The following is an 18,019-nucleotide window of genomic DNA, read 5'->3' on the forward strand; positions in this document are numbered from 1 at the left end:
CATTATTATTAATAATAATAATAATATCAACATCATCCTAATGTGGGTGCACAGTGGCTTAGTGGTTAGCATGTTCCCTTCACACTGCCAGGGTTGGGGGTTTGATTCCCACCGCTGCCCTGCATGTGCAGCGTTTACATGTTCTCCCCATGCTCCAGGTACACCGGTTTCCTCCCTAGTCCAAAGACATGCATGGTAGGCTGATTGGCATGTCCGTAGTGTATGAATGGGTGTGTGAATGTGATTGTGCCCTGCTTGTGCCCGATACTCCCTGGGATAGGCTCCAGGTTCCCCGTGACCCTGAAGGATAAGCAGTATAGAAGATTTATGGATGAATCATCCTAATGTATCTTGTGGAAGCTTCTGGAATAAAAAGATGTATGACCCCAATCAACAGCTATAATATTATTGTAAACATTTATATAAAGAGTTTAAATAAGGATTCTGTGTACTGGGGAGGTCTGTGGTATTTATTCATTTTAGGGGGTCACAAAATGTTGAGAATCAGTGCAACAGAAAATAAGTAAACTGAAATAAGTAAGCACAAACGCATAAAAGTAAGCATAGAAATATTCGTTAGCGCCTAGAGTTTAACACAGAGCTCAGGAAAGACTCTGAACCCCGAAATCCCAAATTGTAAACATCCGTAATGACCAGTTTAAATTTAGTCACACGCTTTCTTTTAGACCCTCGTTGCTTTCCGTAGTTTCAGTCGGTTGCGTAGCAATGCTTGTAAACCAAACAAGTAGACGTTTTGGAAACGGAACGGTAAGACTTGAAAAATGAATATGGTATTAGCTGGGCGTTATGACATGCTGTAAAACGTTTCAAAAAACAATAATAAATTAAATAGTAACGATTACGTTTGCAAACTATTTTAATGATATCATCTCTGGATTGAATGTCAAACTGCAAAATTGTAAACACTTCTAGCTATCAAGCGAAATAAGCTGAAAGAAGTCTAGACAGCTGTGTCAAAGTACTTCTACATCATTATGGGTCGTATCTTATTTACTACATATAGGACTCAGTGACACTATCGTTCTGATATATATATATATATATATATATATATATATATATATATATATATATATATATATATATATATATATATATACACACACACACACACACACACTATAACAATACTGTAGTGTGATGGTCTACTCTAGCCTGAATGTTCCCCAAGCATCACAGCATAAAGATCATCACTACTTATAGATTGAACTCTCTCTTTACTAGTTAAGATCATGTTAACTTTACAGTGAAACTGGGCCCCAAGTTGTTGCAGGGATCTCACAAATAATCCAGCTAATAAGCAATTTTATTTTTATTTTAAAGTTAGCTGTACAGTACCATATGTGTTTCATGGTTGTTTTCACACTGTTCCTATCTTATGTTGGAAGCTGATTATTTGAGAAATGGCCGTGCCTTTCTCGAACACCGCCCTGAGAGTTCCTCGTGGGTTTGGGAACATTCTAGAGGGACTCGCCAGAGAGGTACTGAGAGATCAACCTGAAGACATCCCCACCTTCGCTGCACAATACTTTACAGCACTTCTCCAGAAAAGAGAGGGTAATTTCCTTCAGTAGTGTGTAGAGTGGCTGTTCAGCATGTTTTGATAATAGATGACTATTTAATAGCTTTATTACAAGGCCACCTCATAGCTCCAGAGTCACCAGTTCAATTCTGAGCTTGGGTTTTGTATGTTCTCCCTATTTCCTTATGGGATTTCTGTCCAGGGTGCCCCTTGCCTTGTACCCCGAGTTCCCTGGGTTAGGCTCCAGGGGGTGTATTACAGAAAGAGCCTAATTATAGAATCCTATCTTATCTGTTTGGTAACCATGGTGATTTTAGTTAGGACCTCACTGACTACGTTTACATGGACAGCAGTAATCTAATTATTGACCTTATTCTGAATGACAATATTCTGATTAAGATTGTTTACATTAGTCACTTTTAGGATATTCCTTTCATGTTCATGTTTTACATGTTATAGAACATAGATCGATTAATGGCACTCGTCATTACGTCCCCACGCCACGCCGTCCGACGTTCCTTCCAGAAATTCATGTATCAACATACAGTTCGTCTTCATTATGGTACTGTATACAGTTTTGAGTGTTTCATTTTTAATTTTACAAAAGCTTCAAGTGCAGTTCATTATTTGCCATGCTATACGTGTAAATAGACACCAGTGGATACAAATTCTCATTTCATTCACACCACCACGACAAACTCAGAGGTACTGGATGAGAGCACAAAGTAAGGACTGGTGGGAAAGAGTTGTTTTAATGGAATTTGATGAAGCTGAATGGAAAGAAAATTTTTGTGTACGTGTCCTGTCGCAAAATGTGGTGAAAATTCCCATAGAACGTTAATAGTGTGATTAAGGTGTGTACATGTCTATAATGCACTTCGATAATGCGACTAAAATAGGAATACTCCACATGTCTTAATTCGATTTGTGTTTACTTCGAATATGACTTTAGCCAGATTAAGGTCATCAATTATCGCTGTTTACATGGTAGTTTCTTAATCAGAGTATTTTCTTAATCGGGTTAATATTGGTATATTATTGTCCATGTAAACGTACTGATTTAGGACAAAAGCACTTAGGAATAACATGTCCAAAGTACATTATCTTACCTTAGCTACAGATAGGAAAAGGGTATTACAGAAGCATCCTAACATGACAAAAAATCCTAAAAAGTGTCTTAACTTTAGGACAACCCCACTGGTTTCCTAACTTAAAGCCAACAATAACAGTCACATTACAATCATCATGTCTGAGAATGGCATTGCATTTATTATATATTGATACAAGATGAAGAACTGTGATGTTTGATGGTGGAAAGACTTTTGGAGTACCCAGATGATGTACTATGCTTTCACAACAAAAAATAATTACAGACTTCCATGAAATATTATAATACAGTTTGCACAAGAATTGCGACCAACATTTCAGAAGCCAACGAACTGTCACGGAGCGTTACCAGTCATAGTGCAAGTGATTTTACTATTCAACATACTCCATTTTATTCAAAAGTGTACTTCACAGTTGTTGGTTGTAGTTGGTTGCTTGGTAACAGACCTGAGAGTTGATTATTGAACTTGATGGAGCAGTTTAAGATTTCTTAACTAGAGATATGATAAGATTTTGTAAGATAAGATAAGAATCCGGGCTCACGGTCGGTTAGTGGTTATCGGTCGGTTAGGGGTTCGATTCCCGCCTCTGCCCTGTGTGTGCGGAGTTTGCATGTTCTCCCCGTGTTGTGGGGGTTTCCTCTGGGTACTCCGGTTTCCTCCCCCAGTCCAAAGACATGCATGGTAGGCTGATTGGCATGTCCAAAGTGTCCGTAGTGTATGAATTGGTGTCCAGGTTGTACCCCACCTTGTGTCCCTGCTCCCTGTGATAGGCTCCAGGTTTCCTGTGACCCTGTAGGATAAGCGATATAGAAAATGAATGGATAAGAAGAAGATAAGAATCCTAAATCAAGTTAAGATTTGCTTCTGTAATACGAATTTGTGAAAAATCCTAATTCAATTTATCAGATCTTAACTTAAGATTTAAGATAGAACGTTTCTGTAATATGCCCCCAGGTTCCCCCGCGACCCTGTGTAGGATGAAGGGTATGGAAAATGGATGGATGTAGATTTTATTGACGTGTTTAATATAACATTTTTGCATACAGAATTTCTGAAATACTGAAAATATCGTAGGTGAAAACTAATCATATTAGAAATATTTAGTGTCAACCTTTACTTAAATGAAGGCTTGGTTGCCTTAATTAGTGCATCTTCCCCAAAGTTTAAATGAAAGCTTCATCTGTAAGTGAGAAGACCATGTTTTGCACTATAGCATATTCTCCTAAATGATTTTAAGTTTACTGATAATGCACTATAAACCCAACATATAGAACTATACTAAAAATTATATTTTTACATGTTTTTTTATTCATCATTTATTCATTAAATGGGGGGGGGGGGGGGGCGCGGGGTGGGGCATGTGAAACTCCACCAGAAACTATACTCTACTTGTATTCTGGGAAAATAGTTTAACAGGTCATTTGAATCATAATTTGCACTATTTAATCATTTGTGTTTAGATTTAGATTGTGCCCTACTGACAATATCCTTCAGTTTATATAGCCTTTTATGTAGTTTGCAAATTATTTTCTCCAGAAGGTGGCCTTGATCCAGCTAAATGGGGTGGACTGATCGAGCACAGGATCTCCAACAATGATGACTTCAGCGTGGGTTTGAACAGATTTTGCAGTATCCTCAAGCAAGTATTTATTTATCATTATTTAGCACTGTTCTAGGTTTGTCTTTTTATTTGTATTTTTTTTCAGGATGCAGTAAACCAGGAAATGTGCAGTCCAGACGAAGAAACTGGAAGCTCTGTAAATGAGTGAGTCTGATTTCTCCATGACTTGACAGGAGAGGCAGCATCATTCAGTTCAGATCCAGTTTCTCTTGATTAAAAATGATGGACAGAATGTAGGAAATAAAATGTGAAATGACTTCAGTTTTTACTTTCTTGAGAGTTTCCATATTTCATGGCTTTACCTGAAGTGTAGTATATTTAACTTTGAGAGCATTATGAACCACAACAGTGAATTGTACCTTAATCAAGATAGATTTTCAGTCGCACACTAGTAAAGTCACTGGTTCAAAAGACTAATTACAGTACCAGTTTAGACATCCACACCTGCTGTACAGGATCAGTAATGAATTATCATTGTGATGCTTGTTTGGGCTCCTGCATTAACTGAGCCTCCATTATGAATCACACTTAATTGCTACTTAATTGTCCTTATATTTAAATGTCACCTTTCAGAGAAAGAGATTTTCAATCTGATTTGTATGAAAATAATGAAGACGAAATTACCCAGTCAAGTCAGAACTCCTCCCCTTCACCTGAGACCCTTGATGCCCCTAAAGACATTGTAGAGTGGGAACCACAGGCAAACAATGAGCTAAATAAATCAGAGGACGAATCAGGAGAGTCTGATTCTGAACTTAATCCGGAGTTAAATTCATACAGAGGAACTGCAGATGTTGACATATGTGCTGAAGAACTGAATAAAATGGAAAAGGTTGAAAAGCAAATGCTAGAAAATGTGCCGGAGCATGCCAGTGTCGATGACGAAAATGAGACAGCAGAAAAAGAGCTCGATCCCGTAACCCTGTCATCATATCGTGGTCTCGCAGATGTAGATGTGTGCTCTGAAGAACTGCAGTCTACTTTGCAGGAAGAGGAGCACACTGAGGGCAGTGGAGACGTGACTGGAGCTGATGCAGGTTTTATTCCACCCTCAGAAAGCCCAGACCCTGTCCTAGTTGAGCAAGATGTCCTAGATTCCCATGATGAATTCACTCTGACTGGTACTGAGACTTCAGTATATGTTGAACAGGATGTTGATAAAGAATTAAATGACATTTCTTGTAATGAAAAAACAATTGCATCCCCTGTTAAAGAGGACGAAATTGATGAAACTGGTCATCTTCCTGACGATGTCAGAGAAATGACTAATATTTTATTTGATGATGCTGGGCCAGAAATTCATCATGTTGAGCAGCTACATCTAAACGAAGGAGCAGAAAGTATCAGTGTGTCAGAAGAGGCACAAACTTTTGATGAAACAAATACAGATGAAATACCATTGGGGGTTGAAAACCAGCAAGCAAGTGTCATTTTGGCAGCTGAAGCTATGAGTGAATCATCGTTCATTCTGGAAAAAGACAGTCTAACAGACAGGAGAAACAAAGATAAGCCAGGAATTGAGGATTTTGTGAATGTAGCATCTGAACTTCAGGAGGAACATAATGATTTTGAAAGTGTCAGTGATATCATTGCTGCCACTGATGAAAGAGATTCTCAGACTGATATGCAGGAAGATGAGACAAATGATGATAAACAGACTGACCCAAAAGATATATTTGAAACAATCCCTGTGGAGAATATGGAAGGCCTGGTGGACAATCCCACTGGCTTTTCAGATGAGGACATGAACAAGGATGACACTAGAACATCTCAAAATGTAGATGAAGTTGAGGATACCAGTGAAATTGATGAAGGAAGTAATGGTGTGAATGCACCTGAGACACAGGAAGACAATTTGTTTTACAGTACATTCACTCATGAATCTAAAGCAACGCTTCCTGTTCCTACATCTGAGGAAACTGAGCAGGACATGGAGGTCAACTATAAACAATCTGCTACAGATTCACAAGAGCACACAGAGGAAACGGAAACAGCTACAGATTACGAAGAGTCTGAACATCAAGAGGACATGGTCTATGAGCCCATACTTGAAAGTGAGAACAAGGAGGTGGACCAACAGGTAAGATGTAGAAATAGTGTTTTATCTGAATTTGGAACATTTTTTGGCAAACAGAGAATCCAGGATAAGTGATGACCTTATCCTGGATTTAGGCTGTTCCAATTTTTGTCCCGAGCTGATATTTAAAAATAAAAACCTCAAGGACACGTCTGATCAACAGCGAGGTGCCTCTATTCTGGTCTCGAGAGATAGGTGATTGAAGATGCCCCTGAAATAGTTCCGTTTCTGGGTAACAGACTGCATCATATCGACACACAGGTCCAGTCACTCAGTGCTACAATGCTATCAGTAGAGATATGAGTCACAATGGAGAGTCTCATCTCAGTGATTTCAGAAAATACTGAAAAATGTAAGGTAAATTTCTATATGATTCTTGGAAGTTTGGTGGAGGATTTATAAGTGTTGCCACGGAGACATGATACCAGCCATTTCTTCTGTAACTCGATATATATATATATATATATATATATATATATATATATATATATATATATATATATATATATATATATAATTTTTTTTCAAGAAAGCAACTAGGTAAACTAGTGTGTGATCTACAGGGAGCAATTAGATCTGTGCAGTGTGTTCTCTTTCTGTCTCATTCCTTCTTTACAATGTAGGTCATCTAATCTTATATATATCACTTTCAGCAACTTTTACATTTCAGGCACAGTACTTATGGTTATCTTCATCCTGCCATTGATGTAAAGTTCTTCTCGTCTTTGACATTCCAGAAATCTGGATGAAATTCAATATTTAACAAATAGCAAAACACTGAGATATTTTTTGTCTCCATGGTGTTTTTTTTTTCCCACAAGTTAATCTGGTTAGAGAAAGGCAGTAGGGGAAATATGTAATGCTCCAGTGTGTTGAGACTGGAAGGATGGATGGATGGATTTGGTGCTGCGTTTTGGCAGAATGCAAACAGGTCAGAGGAGAAATATCTTTTGAGCGTCTAGACATGCAGGCCAGGTTTTCAGCATGTTTTTTTAGCACACGGTAGGAGCTTTTTTTAAAATGAGAAGCACCACATGGTCCTGGCAGAAGCAAAGCTGGATAATAAGCAATTTCTTAGTGCCTCTAGGCAAGGGACAGTACGCCTAGTATGTTGTCTGGGAATTAAGTTCATTTGTGTAGGCTGTGTTAATGGATGAAGCCACACTGATGCTGACATAGGAACTATAGTAATGTTTTCCCGTCCTGTTTTGCAGTGCTAAAACTATAATTTGTCAATGTTACCAATGCCTCCTTAGAGGAATGTTTCTAAGCATCACCATGGCACGTCACGTGTCTCTGATTTTCACAGCTGGTCCCGACTCCTGATTTTGAACAACGCCCTGCCTACAGTTCTGTACAGTACAATTTGCTATAAAAATATTATTACTATATGTACAATAAAATATACGGTATAAGGATAAGGAACGGTATAGACCAAAAGTGGGAGGTGTTTTTTGTTTTTTGTGGGTCCAAAGAGAGCTTTTTCTGGCATAAACCTGCACCATCAGAATCTAACAAACACACCATATGGAAAAGCAGCATACATCTAATTTTGCTGCCATTGAGCTCCATTTGGACTGATATTTCTCAGTCTGCTTCACTGACACATCTGTAACGCATCATTAGTGCTGATTGAGAAGATGCATATAAAATACCTTTGCGGTTGCAATGAACACACCAAATTGATTTTGGATTATATACAAGTCCAAGTACAGTCGACGGACTAAGCACACATTGTTCAGCCCTAATCGTATTACTGTTGAGTTATTTATAGATATTACATTTAATCCCTCCTATCTAATATCACAACCAGCTATCACAAGCAGTCAGAGCAGCATAATGATAAAATCATTCCTTTGCTACCTTTTGCATGAATATAGCAGACATTTATTTTCAAAGCTTCAAAGTTATCTTCAATAACCAAATTGCTAAGATAGTTTCTTATATGTTACTAATACAGAGCTATCAAGCTATAAACCGAAAAATTTCAGACCATTCTTTGTTGTAAACACTTCACTTACATTTACATGCGAAAAGCCAAAAAACATTTACATTTACATTAAAACACACTACAGGCATCTGTCTAATCTTATCAACCCAACCCCCAGCCGCAATATTCATCCCAGACGTACATACTCTACAGTGCGCGATGAGTGCAGACAAAAAATAAAATAAAATAAAAACACTCCAGGGGTTTGATGTAGATTAGTGCTTTGCATCAGTGACACTCTATCCTTTTCATTCATTCATTCATTCATTTCCATTCCGAGGGTCTATGCCATCTAAGACTGTCCATCGCATCCCAACCACCCTGGCATTGCACTTGACCCCCACCCTTCATCTTGATTGGTCGATTCTCAAGATGACTCCATGATTCAGACTGAGCCTGACTGGGTGGCCCGGTCACTAGATGCGTATTTCCGGACATCACTCCCAGGTTTGGCACCAGGGGTGGATCCTGGTAATCCTAATCCCAGCAGAGTACAATTAGGTGGTTTGTCACACTTGGCACGTTTTCTGCGATTATGCCCGGCGCCCTTCATAGCGTTGGTCTGGTTTCAGACTCACTTGATTCTATCGAACCCCGGTGCGTTTGTGTTCATCTTACGTCATTACAAACGCTCCTGGAGAACACAAGGCGACTCACCATATTTTCAGGGTTTTTATTTATTTATTTATTTTGGTGCTATTATACATAGCAGATCATTTGTGCAGCAGTTGACCTCTTCTGTGTCCCACAACGTTCCCCTGCCCCTCATGGTACACTTGTGTTGTGGAAACTACCCCATGCGCAGGTTACTTTACTTCATGAACTGAGTACGAGTTGCGTTCACATTCATGGGAATCGGTTCAGTTCCAGTTTAAACGAACTCAGACCACCTCCTACAGGTAGTCTCGGATTTAGTACCACGGTGCGGTTCCCGGTCCGCGTGACAACTTTCTCATGACCAATTTTTCATGCAGACTCATTACAATTGGTCCTTCAGATGTGTTCACCCAAGGTGGCCCTACTGGCTGGATTAACCTCCCGGTGACATAACACTGAAGTTCACCGAAGTCTATAATTGTATTTATTTATTTATTTATTTTTATATCACACGTAAGGCATTTTTATGTGTAGTGTTTTGTTATTTCTATGTTAGGTTTGGCTATACAGTTTTCCCCCATGTAACAACGATCATTTTACACTGAAAAGTCATGTCAGTTGAGAGAGAGTGATAATAGAAGGGACAATATAGTGATAGTGAGAGATAAATATATTTTAGAAGTGCTCTCTCGTTCTCTCTCTCTCTCTCTCTCTCTCTCTCCTTTATTCCCTCCCTCCCTCTCTCTCCCCCGCTCCTCCTTTCCACCCACCTCAGCTCGAGAATAATAAGCAGAGCTGGGTGAGAGGCGCGCGCGCTCCAATCTCTCTGGCATCACCTTTCTCGTATATTAGTCCAGTAAAGAACATATTTATCAGCATGGACTGCCACTGCGTAAGTACACGTCTGCCTTTTATGGATAACTATTCGCGGGTGATCTGTAACACCGCATGACTATAACTTATTTAAGGTTTCTACGACAAGCGAGACTAAGGAGACAACCGTGATCGCGTGCACTTGCACATAATTTTGTATAACTTCTCAGCTTTTCAATGCTAAATGCATTGGCATCCTACTCGTGACCGTGTGCGCGTCATACGACAAGATATTATATATATCATGAGAAATGGCGCAATAGAAAGCGCTACTTTTGCATATTCTGTAATGTTTGAAAACAAATGTATTTTTCTTTTTTTTTTTTACTTTAATATGATTTTCCTGAGTTCACCTCCACAGTCGTCCTCTAGAGGGCGCTGCAGAACGCTGTTATTGCACATCGGCTTTTCAGTTCGAAATCCAAATCTTTTTTGCCCTCTTTTTGAAGGGTTTTTGTGTAGATAGAACCAAATAACTAGCAAATTGACGTCTTGAAGGATTTACACAAGTTTTAATGTTTCGAAATGTTGCATTTTAGTGACCTCTGGTAGTAAGATAAGTACTGGATAAGTGATATCATACCACATATTCAGAAATGTTTGTGAGATGATGCGTGATAATAAAAAATAATAATTAAATAAATAAATTCAGTTTGCCATTAGGGAATCAGTTATCTTGAATTATTATTATTAACCATGATCTTTGTGATATCTGGTATTCCTAAATTTGCAAATGAGGAGTCATACTTGATTTTTGTTAAAACATTTTTTGCTGTGGGTGTTTTGATAAATCATGTCATTAGCATAATGAATGAATGAATGGATGGATGGATGGATGGATGGATGAGAAAGAAAGAACCACAATAACTAATTGTGACGGAATAGGTTCACGGGTTTACACCTTGTGAGACATACTCCAATAGTAATTTTAAGGTGTTATTTCGTGTTCAAAGTGTCCAGCCCTAGCCCCTATGAAAAAAAAGGTCATCTGGGTGAAAATGTTCAGAACACAGATCAACAGCTAGTATACTTAATTATTTGAGGGATTCAGACTTTTTTTTTTTAATGAAATGTTATCTGACAAGAAAAAAAAAATGGAGATTGTCCCTATTAGGAATTCACAGTGTTGGTTACCTTGAGTTATTTTTAATATTGGCCTCATAACAAACCTTATTTTGCCTTTTGTGTTTTCTGAACACTGACCTTTCTAAATAAGTTACAAACAAGGTTGCTGTGGGTGTTAAATCATGGCATTAGCATAACAAATGAATGAATAAATGGAAAAAAAAAATAAGGTCAAATTAATGCAGTCACTAGCTGTGATTGCAGGTTCCTAGGTTTACATCATGATGTAGTAATGTGTATTGTAATTGTATCAGGGATTTGTGAGGATTTTAGACCTTTAAAGTAAATGTGGGTGAAAATGTTCAGAATCCAGATCACGAACATGAGGGAAAATTGTATGACTTAAGAATGACGCAATCTGGATGGTCCGTTGATTTTGTCTTTTCGGTAAAGACTTTGAAACTTTGAAGTGTTTCGATTCTGATCATTTAAATAATTAAATATTTTAAGTCTAGCATCTCTAGTTTGTGCAAAATAGCACAAAGAATTATATTTGACAAAGAGAGTGATATTGTGATGTACCTCATTATTTTTAGTTGCCAGTAATACATGATAATGTTTGAAAGCAGTTCGCTTAGCACTTACTATTTGTTGCCACAGTGGAATTTGCTTTGAAGAGAATGTGTCTTTTATTTATTTATTTATTTATTTTTTAAAAAGAAAAGCTGCTTGTTTTATGAAAGTTCAGCTCTAGACTTGCAAACAGGGGCATATCCATGCATTATTTTGGTTATCTCTAGTCACACTATAACTTAAATAAATCATTTGGAAAGGCTGAGGAAGATTACATGATCACTGGCAGAAAACATGAATGCTTATTTAAGAATCCAAGAATGCATAACACCCCTGCCTTTGTCCATGAGGTGGGATAAAAAATGTCAGAATGTTCAACAAAATGAAAAGGAGCTGATTAATTTTTAGTTCAGTGGGTGGCTCCATGCTTCACCCACCCAGAGGCTGTTTCAGCCCTGTCACTCATCCTCTGCTCACCGCCTTTACAGATGCTTGGTGGGAGAATGCATGGGCTCACAAATGCAAGCCTCATAAACACTTAGTTCAGTATAGCCAAATCCCACCAACACAAACCCGGAAGAAAAGGATAGCTGCATGTCCTCGTTTTCAGAAAATTATATCGTGTGTAACATGTTTTTAGCTCTGGAAAGGTTAGGTAATTATAATCCTCTTTCTGTAAATGATTAAATGTTTGGGGCCTTAATTACTTTTCTGAGTTCTTTTTATAGTTCCAAAATTAGAGCTTCCTTTTACTGTGTACTGATGTCTTTTTCTGCAACTGAAAAGTGAGACTGTTATAAATTTGCACTATATAGTGCTCTGTACACACTGGGTAGGGCATGGAGTAATTTTGAAGAGGGTTAAGATAGTTGGTGAGCAGACTAAGCCCACTACACTGTGGTGGAAACATTTCTAGAGATTTCTAGAATAAACAGCAATGGAAATGTCTTGGTTACTTAACTTGTCCTGCTTGGTTATTGTGGTCAAAGGAGGAGAGCAGCCAGCCTCAGGAAGAAGAGGACATCATGGACATCCCCCTGGATGACCCAGAGGCCAACAAGGCAGCTGCCAAGATCCAGGCAGGTTTCCGTGGCCACATGACCCGGAAGAAGTTGAAACCCGGTGATAAACCCGGGGAGGAGGTGAGCAGCACTGGTGAGACGCTCAACGGCAGCCAGGGGGACGCAGGTCAGTGACTGCCCCCAGTTTCTGTAGACTATAGACTGAGGCCCAGGATTAGTTCTGTAGTTCACACACTTCAAAGTATTCTTCTTTCTCCAAAGATACATTCCAGCACTTAAAATAAGCTTGTCTTTCATATTTGAAGTAATGTTAGAAGTCAACTGAAGCCTCATGTTGACTTGTGAAATATATACAGTTCTATTTCACTTGTACTAACTGCCACAGCTTACACATCTGTATACATGCTTGCTTACACATGCAAAAACCTTCAACAAAGTCAAGTTGTGGTGTAACACAGTATTTGCAATAAATACCATCTTTCTTCTTCTCATATGTGTGCATGTCGGACACGTACACATAGTACACGATATAGGACTATCTGCTTAGTGACCAATGTCAGTAACCTGTTCTCCAAAACTATGGATGGCCTCCACTCATTCTCTTCTACAAGTTGGTGAGTGTATGCTGCCATAGGGACACAAGGGATACAACCACTAGCCAGCTAGAATTGATGGCAATCAACTGGCCCTGAAGTTTTTCTTGCTTCTGTGACATCACATCTTGTTCCACTCAGACAATGTCAACCTGGTCAGTTATATCAACCATCTGGGTGACATGAGGTCAAGAACCTATCTCTGCCTTGCACAGAATCTCCTATGTGGGCTCACCAATGACTGGCCTCACTGAGGACAACTCATCTGCTGGGGTACGATGGTTCAGCAGATGCACTGTCAAACCTCTGCACTCAAATATTTTAGCATATCTGTGAAAGGTTTCACAAGGTACAGGTGGACCTCTTTGTAGGTCAGCACATGCACAGTTATGGTTTCTACTGGCAGAGCCAGACAGCCTGCTAGGACAATACCCTGTACTGCAATTGGCCTCAATTATACACCTTTTCCACAAACACAGATTCTTTCCACATTGTGCAGAATTCAGTAACTAGGCTACAGTGTCCTGCTTGTGGCCCTGAGATGGTTGGCAAACCCTTAGTTTCCACTGTTGCTTTCACCAGTTTTTTGTTTGTTTGTTTGTTTGTTTGTTTGTTAAGGAGTTTTTTTTCTGCCCCAAGTGGACAGTGGTATTTGGCACTATCCACCTGGTCAATTATATTGTATCTGATGGTTTGGCCCCTCAGACTGAATCGCTAACCAAAGACAGTGACCCTGCAGTCCAGGGGACACTTCTGAAAGCAAAAGCCCCTAGCATACAGTATAGGCCTTTTATGACCTGAAGTGGAAGCTGTTTTGTGTATTACATAGAATTCAATCAGGTAGACCCAGTGCATTGTCTGATTCCCAGTATCCTGACTTGACTTTTTTCAAGGACTGCTATAAAATGTCTTGCATGTAGGATGACAGTGGGTGACATAGTGGTTGAATCTGCTTGTCCAGTGTTATATCAGCCAACTTTGTGAATCAGTCAATTGACCTTACAGCCTTCACTGAAGCTGATCTGGCAGAGTATTCCTTGCTGTTCCTGCTACATGCCCTGTGGTGTTATTTAGACCAGATGGCAGCCATCCATTCCTCCGACCAACTGTTCATTTGCCACTGAGGAAAGACATTTGGTATTCCTTGTCTACTAGGGTTTCTAGATGTACTAGGTGCCCAGCCAATACTTCGACATTCCACTATATGAAGATTGTCTCCTTTTCATGGACATTACTTAGAAGAATAGTGTTCAAGGAAGTTGCTGATACTTGGATGTCACCATGCCATTTCTCTAGATTCCAAAAGGTTCACATTGGACCTCAAAGTAATATACGTGTGGAGGTCATGTCAGAACATCAGTTTTACCATGTCATTTTACCGTGTCACATTCTAGGCATACATCCAGGTATTTCACTCTGCTCCTGGCAGTTACTGTTTAAGGGGTGAAATAGAACTCTAGTTACATATGTAAGTATAGTTTTATGAAACCTGAATAACCACCAAGGTTCCTTGTCATTTGGCACTGGCTCGGCAAGATAGGTAAAGATGGTTGTAGGATGGGGGTATTTATTGTGTCACATATCACAACATGACTTTGTTGGAAGGTCTTGGCATGTATGCACACATGCCCTAGCAGTTATGCAGAGATCGTAGTACCACAGGTACCTGAAACTAGTATTATTTTCTATTCATATTAAATCATATTACTCAGTAACTACAAAGAATTATTCAGTAACTACTGTGACACAGTTATGTTGATATGAGAGCAAGGAATCAAATACTGGGCACACCAGCAATTTCTTGAAGTTTCTGGGAATAATAAACACTTTGTGATTATTAAAAATAGTTGCACTTGCAAATGGTCTTCACTACCACAGTTAGAAAGTTAATACTTCTGAGTGGAGGAGCAGGAAGGTGTTTACCCTATCATTGGGAGACTGGAAGTTTGAATTCTGTCAATTGTCAATCAAAGTAACACTAGCCAATTGTGGGTGTCTCTGAGCTCTTGTATTTGGAAGTGGGTAGATAGTGCTTTTCTCAGGTAGCGCTTGCCTTCACGCTCTCTGGAGCATGTCATGTGATAGGGGAGAACTTGTTTGTGGGTGGGAATTGGCAGGAGACCAAATTAGGGTGAAAATGGAGGGAAAAAAACAAAAAAAAATGCAATGGATTGACAGAGAGACACCTCACTTTTGCAGTGTGGTAATCTTGTCTCAGTTATAGAGACATAAATCTAATTGGGATTGTGGGTGGCTGAAAGCTCTGCAGTTTTCCCATAACTGTGTATGAAAATATCTCAAACAAATTTTCTCTTTTCTTAACCAATGTTGCATTTTCGGTGATCTTATTTGCCATAGAATCAGAGATTTAAAACAATGGCACAGCCTTATTAATTCATCCAAGGCTCTATTGTACCCCCAACTGTCCCTCAATTGTCCCTCAACTCTTCCTACACTGTCCACTTAGGGTACTAACATCGTCCATAACCCATCTTCACATACGTCAACACTGTCCCCAATTCAGCCCAATGTGCCTTGAATAGAAATGCAGAAATCAAAGTTAATTTCAGTAGTAAAGACAGCACAGATAAAAAGTTCAAAACTAATACTGCATATTCTACAAAATTGAGTTTTTCTGCATTTATGAAGTACCTGGTGTGCTTTATTAAACCTGAGAAGAAACTAAGGAAAGCTGGTCATTCGAGGTGGAAATTGGGGCAGGTGACGAGTGTGAGCGTGTCCTTCTCACATCACCAGGCCTAGATTTGTCTCCTTCAGCTATGCTGGTCTGCTGTACCCCACCTCTGAAGAGGACTGGGGGAATTTAGGCCTTTTTATGTCAAGCAACATCAACCCAGTCCTTGGTTGCTAAGCATTTTATAAATGGAGCTGTTATTTTTATCCTCAGGTGCATCTGCACCACTGAGATCGAGCTGAGAAACTGGGTTCTGTCTTAACTGTGGTGTGAACCAAAAAAAAAAGACCGGCATCTGGCTAAGTGTGGAAGTTATGCCCTAAAAATTATAGATGATCAAGACATAAAAGTGGTAATACTTTGAAACCATACTGTGTAAAATATCCAAACGTCATGATAGAGAGATTGTTTATAATGTAGTTGTGTCTGTCATGTACATTAATACATAATAAAGACAGGACAAGACCAATGCTGGTATGGATATCATTTTAGACATCGCTGTTGACTATATAGTTCAAATACATGAGAATATACATTTCCAGAATGAATCATTTATATATCGATCCACCCTATTAGTAGCAAGAATGTTATTGGAGATTTTAAGCAGGTTATAGTAATGAACACATTGAAAAAAAAAAAACAATACACTGTTAAATCTGTTGCATTAGTAGCAGTATTTGAGCTGATTGCTACTAAGTGTGAAAACAATATCTCACACTTTTTTCACGGTTAAGTGTTGGCAATGTAACTGTCTGCAATATTGTCAGCAGAACATGCTAAACCTGTTAAATCCGTTGTGTGTTTTGGACAGCAGGGGGATCAGAAGGAGTAGAGACAGATGAGACATCCGTGCCAGAGCAGTGAGGATTCTTCTCTCTGGGGACAGCAGTTCCTGGAGACCTTTTTATGTAGAGACAAGCCGTAAATGTATGTTGGATCTCTCATCTGAAATATGATCGCACATTCTTTATAATTCAGTCTCTCTTTCTCTCTCTCTCTCTCTCTCTCTCTCTCTCTCTCTCTCTCTCTCTCTCTATCTATTTTTCTTTTTCTTTATCTTTTTTTTTCTGCTTCTTATCCAGTCTAAGGGGAATAACTGTCCCAAACCAGCATGCATTTGCATCTCACTGGGCATGAACTTGGTGCACTTGTACTCTTCCTGATTGTGTGCTAGTCCAAATGTTGGTGTGAAAGCGACAAGGAATGCCCGTAAGGGTTTTAATATGTACTGCTCGTCTCTGATATATTTTAGACTTGAAATTATGTATCACAGCTGTCTTTTGTATTTTCAATTTGCTTGAAAGTTTGCCTCATAGTGGTGGTTATTATGTAGTATACATTATGTTTAAGTACTTTAATCTTTCATTTGTGTGTGTGTGTGTGTGTGTATAATTTATTGAATGCTATTCTATGTTTATTGCTCTTATGAATCTGCTTTAACTTATGATAATGTGTTAAATGTTTGCTTTGCTCCCTTTAATATTTATCCTCTCAGTCTGTAGAATCAGAAAAAAAAAAATCAGAGCTTCCAACTCAGCATTTAGCATGGCTGGCCTTCTGTTCTTTCTTCATTTTTTTTTTTTTTTAAATAATCAAAGTTGCTGTATTTCAAGGAGTTTAAGAATTTTGATTTGACTAGGAATGTATGTTTTATTAATGGTTATAAAGATCACCTTGCATGTACACAATGGAATGACGCATTAGCAGTAAACTGAATAAAAAGCTCTGAAAATGTAGTTTCCTGTGTAGATGATTTTGTGCTGTTTGCAGAAGATCATTAGTCTTTTGATGGCCTTTTATGAGAGATGCTGAAGCTCTGATTGCAAAGGCAGCATATTAGGCATGAGGCAGTAGCTGAAATATTAACCACTCCCTCATCATGATCTCTTTGGGTTCTCCCAGTAGGAAACTAATCCAATAAGCATGGCCAACCATTTATTATGACCAAATGAACCCTTAACACCTGGCTTCACTTCCTCTGCTTACGTAATACTGCCCCAGGAGGAAGTAGTAAGAAATATAATTTACCAGATGTCAGAGATTACTTCCATCAATGGTAAATACATCAAAGTCCAATGTAAACATTGTTCCACATTTGTTGCGTCTAGGGAACCTGAAGGAGCTTATATGTAGGTGCAGTAAACATGCAGTTAAGTAGTGGTGATGGTGGAACCTGTGGCTATAGATATTTAATATTTAATAATTTGTTTGAATCTAAAGCATTGTAATAAATGGCACACCAGGTTCACTGAAACTGGACA

General features: G+C 38.8%; 1 protein-coding gene across 17 annotated transcripts; it reads left to right on the forward strand.

Annotated features, from left to right (window-relative positions):
* The first annotated feature begins 597 nt into the window (after positions 1-597).
* Positions 598-17,494, forward strand: spa17 (sperm autoantigenic protein 17). Of its 17 annotated transcripts, none has more exons than XR_008388270.1 (8): positions 1,632-1,895; positions 2,003-2,105; positions 4,189-4,259; positions 4,359-4,417; positions 4,847-6,353; positions 12,438-12,590; positions 16,570-16,685; positions 16,841-17,494. XR_008388270.1 is itself a non-coding variant. In XM_053647146.1 (7 exons), exons 2-7 carry the CDS (start codon positions 1,425-1,427, stop codon positions 16,620-16,622), a joined length of 2,043 nt encoding a protein of 680 aa, XP_053503121.1. In that variant the 5' UTR covers positions 598-768; positions 1,410-1,424; the 3' UTR covers positions 16,623-17,494. The 17 variants fall into 17 exon arrangements, 12 of the variants coding, with proteins under 12 accessions (XP_053503121.1, XP_053503124.1, XP_053503122.1 ...); XR_008388272.1 differs by lacking the exons at positions 12,438-12,590; positions 16,570-16,685; positions 16,841-17,494 and adding exons at positions 6,514-6,707; positions 7,004-7,057; positions 7,172-7,666; XR_008388269.1 differs by having other exon boundaries at positions 1,634-1,895; positions 12,438-12,636.
* Positions 17,495-18,019: the final 525 nt, after the last annotated feature.

This window comes from Ictalurus furcatus, chromosome 17 (assembly GCF_023375685.1).
Source record: "Ictalurus furcatus strain D&B chromosome 17, Billie_1.0, whole genome shotgun sequence".
Classification (NCBI taxonomy): Eukaryota; Metazoa; Chordata; class Actinopteri; order Siluriformes; family Ictaluridae; genus Ictalurus; species Ictalurus furcatus.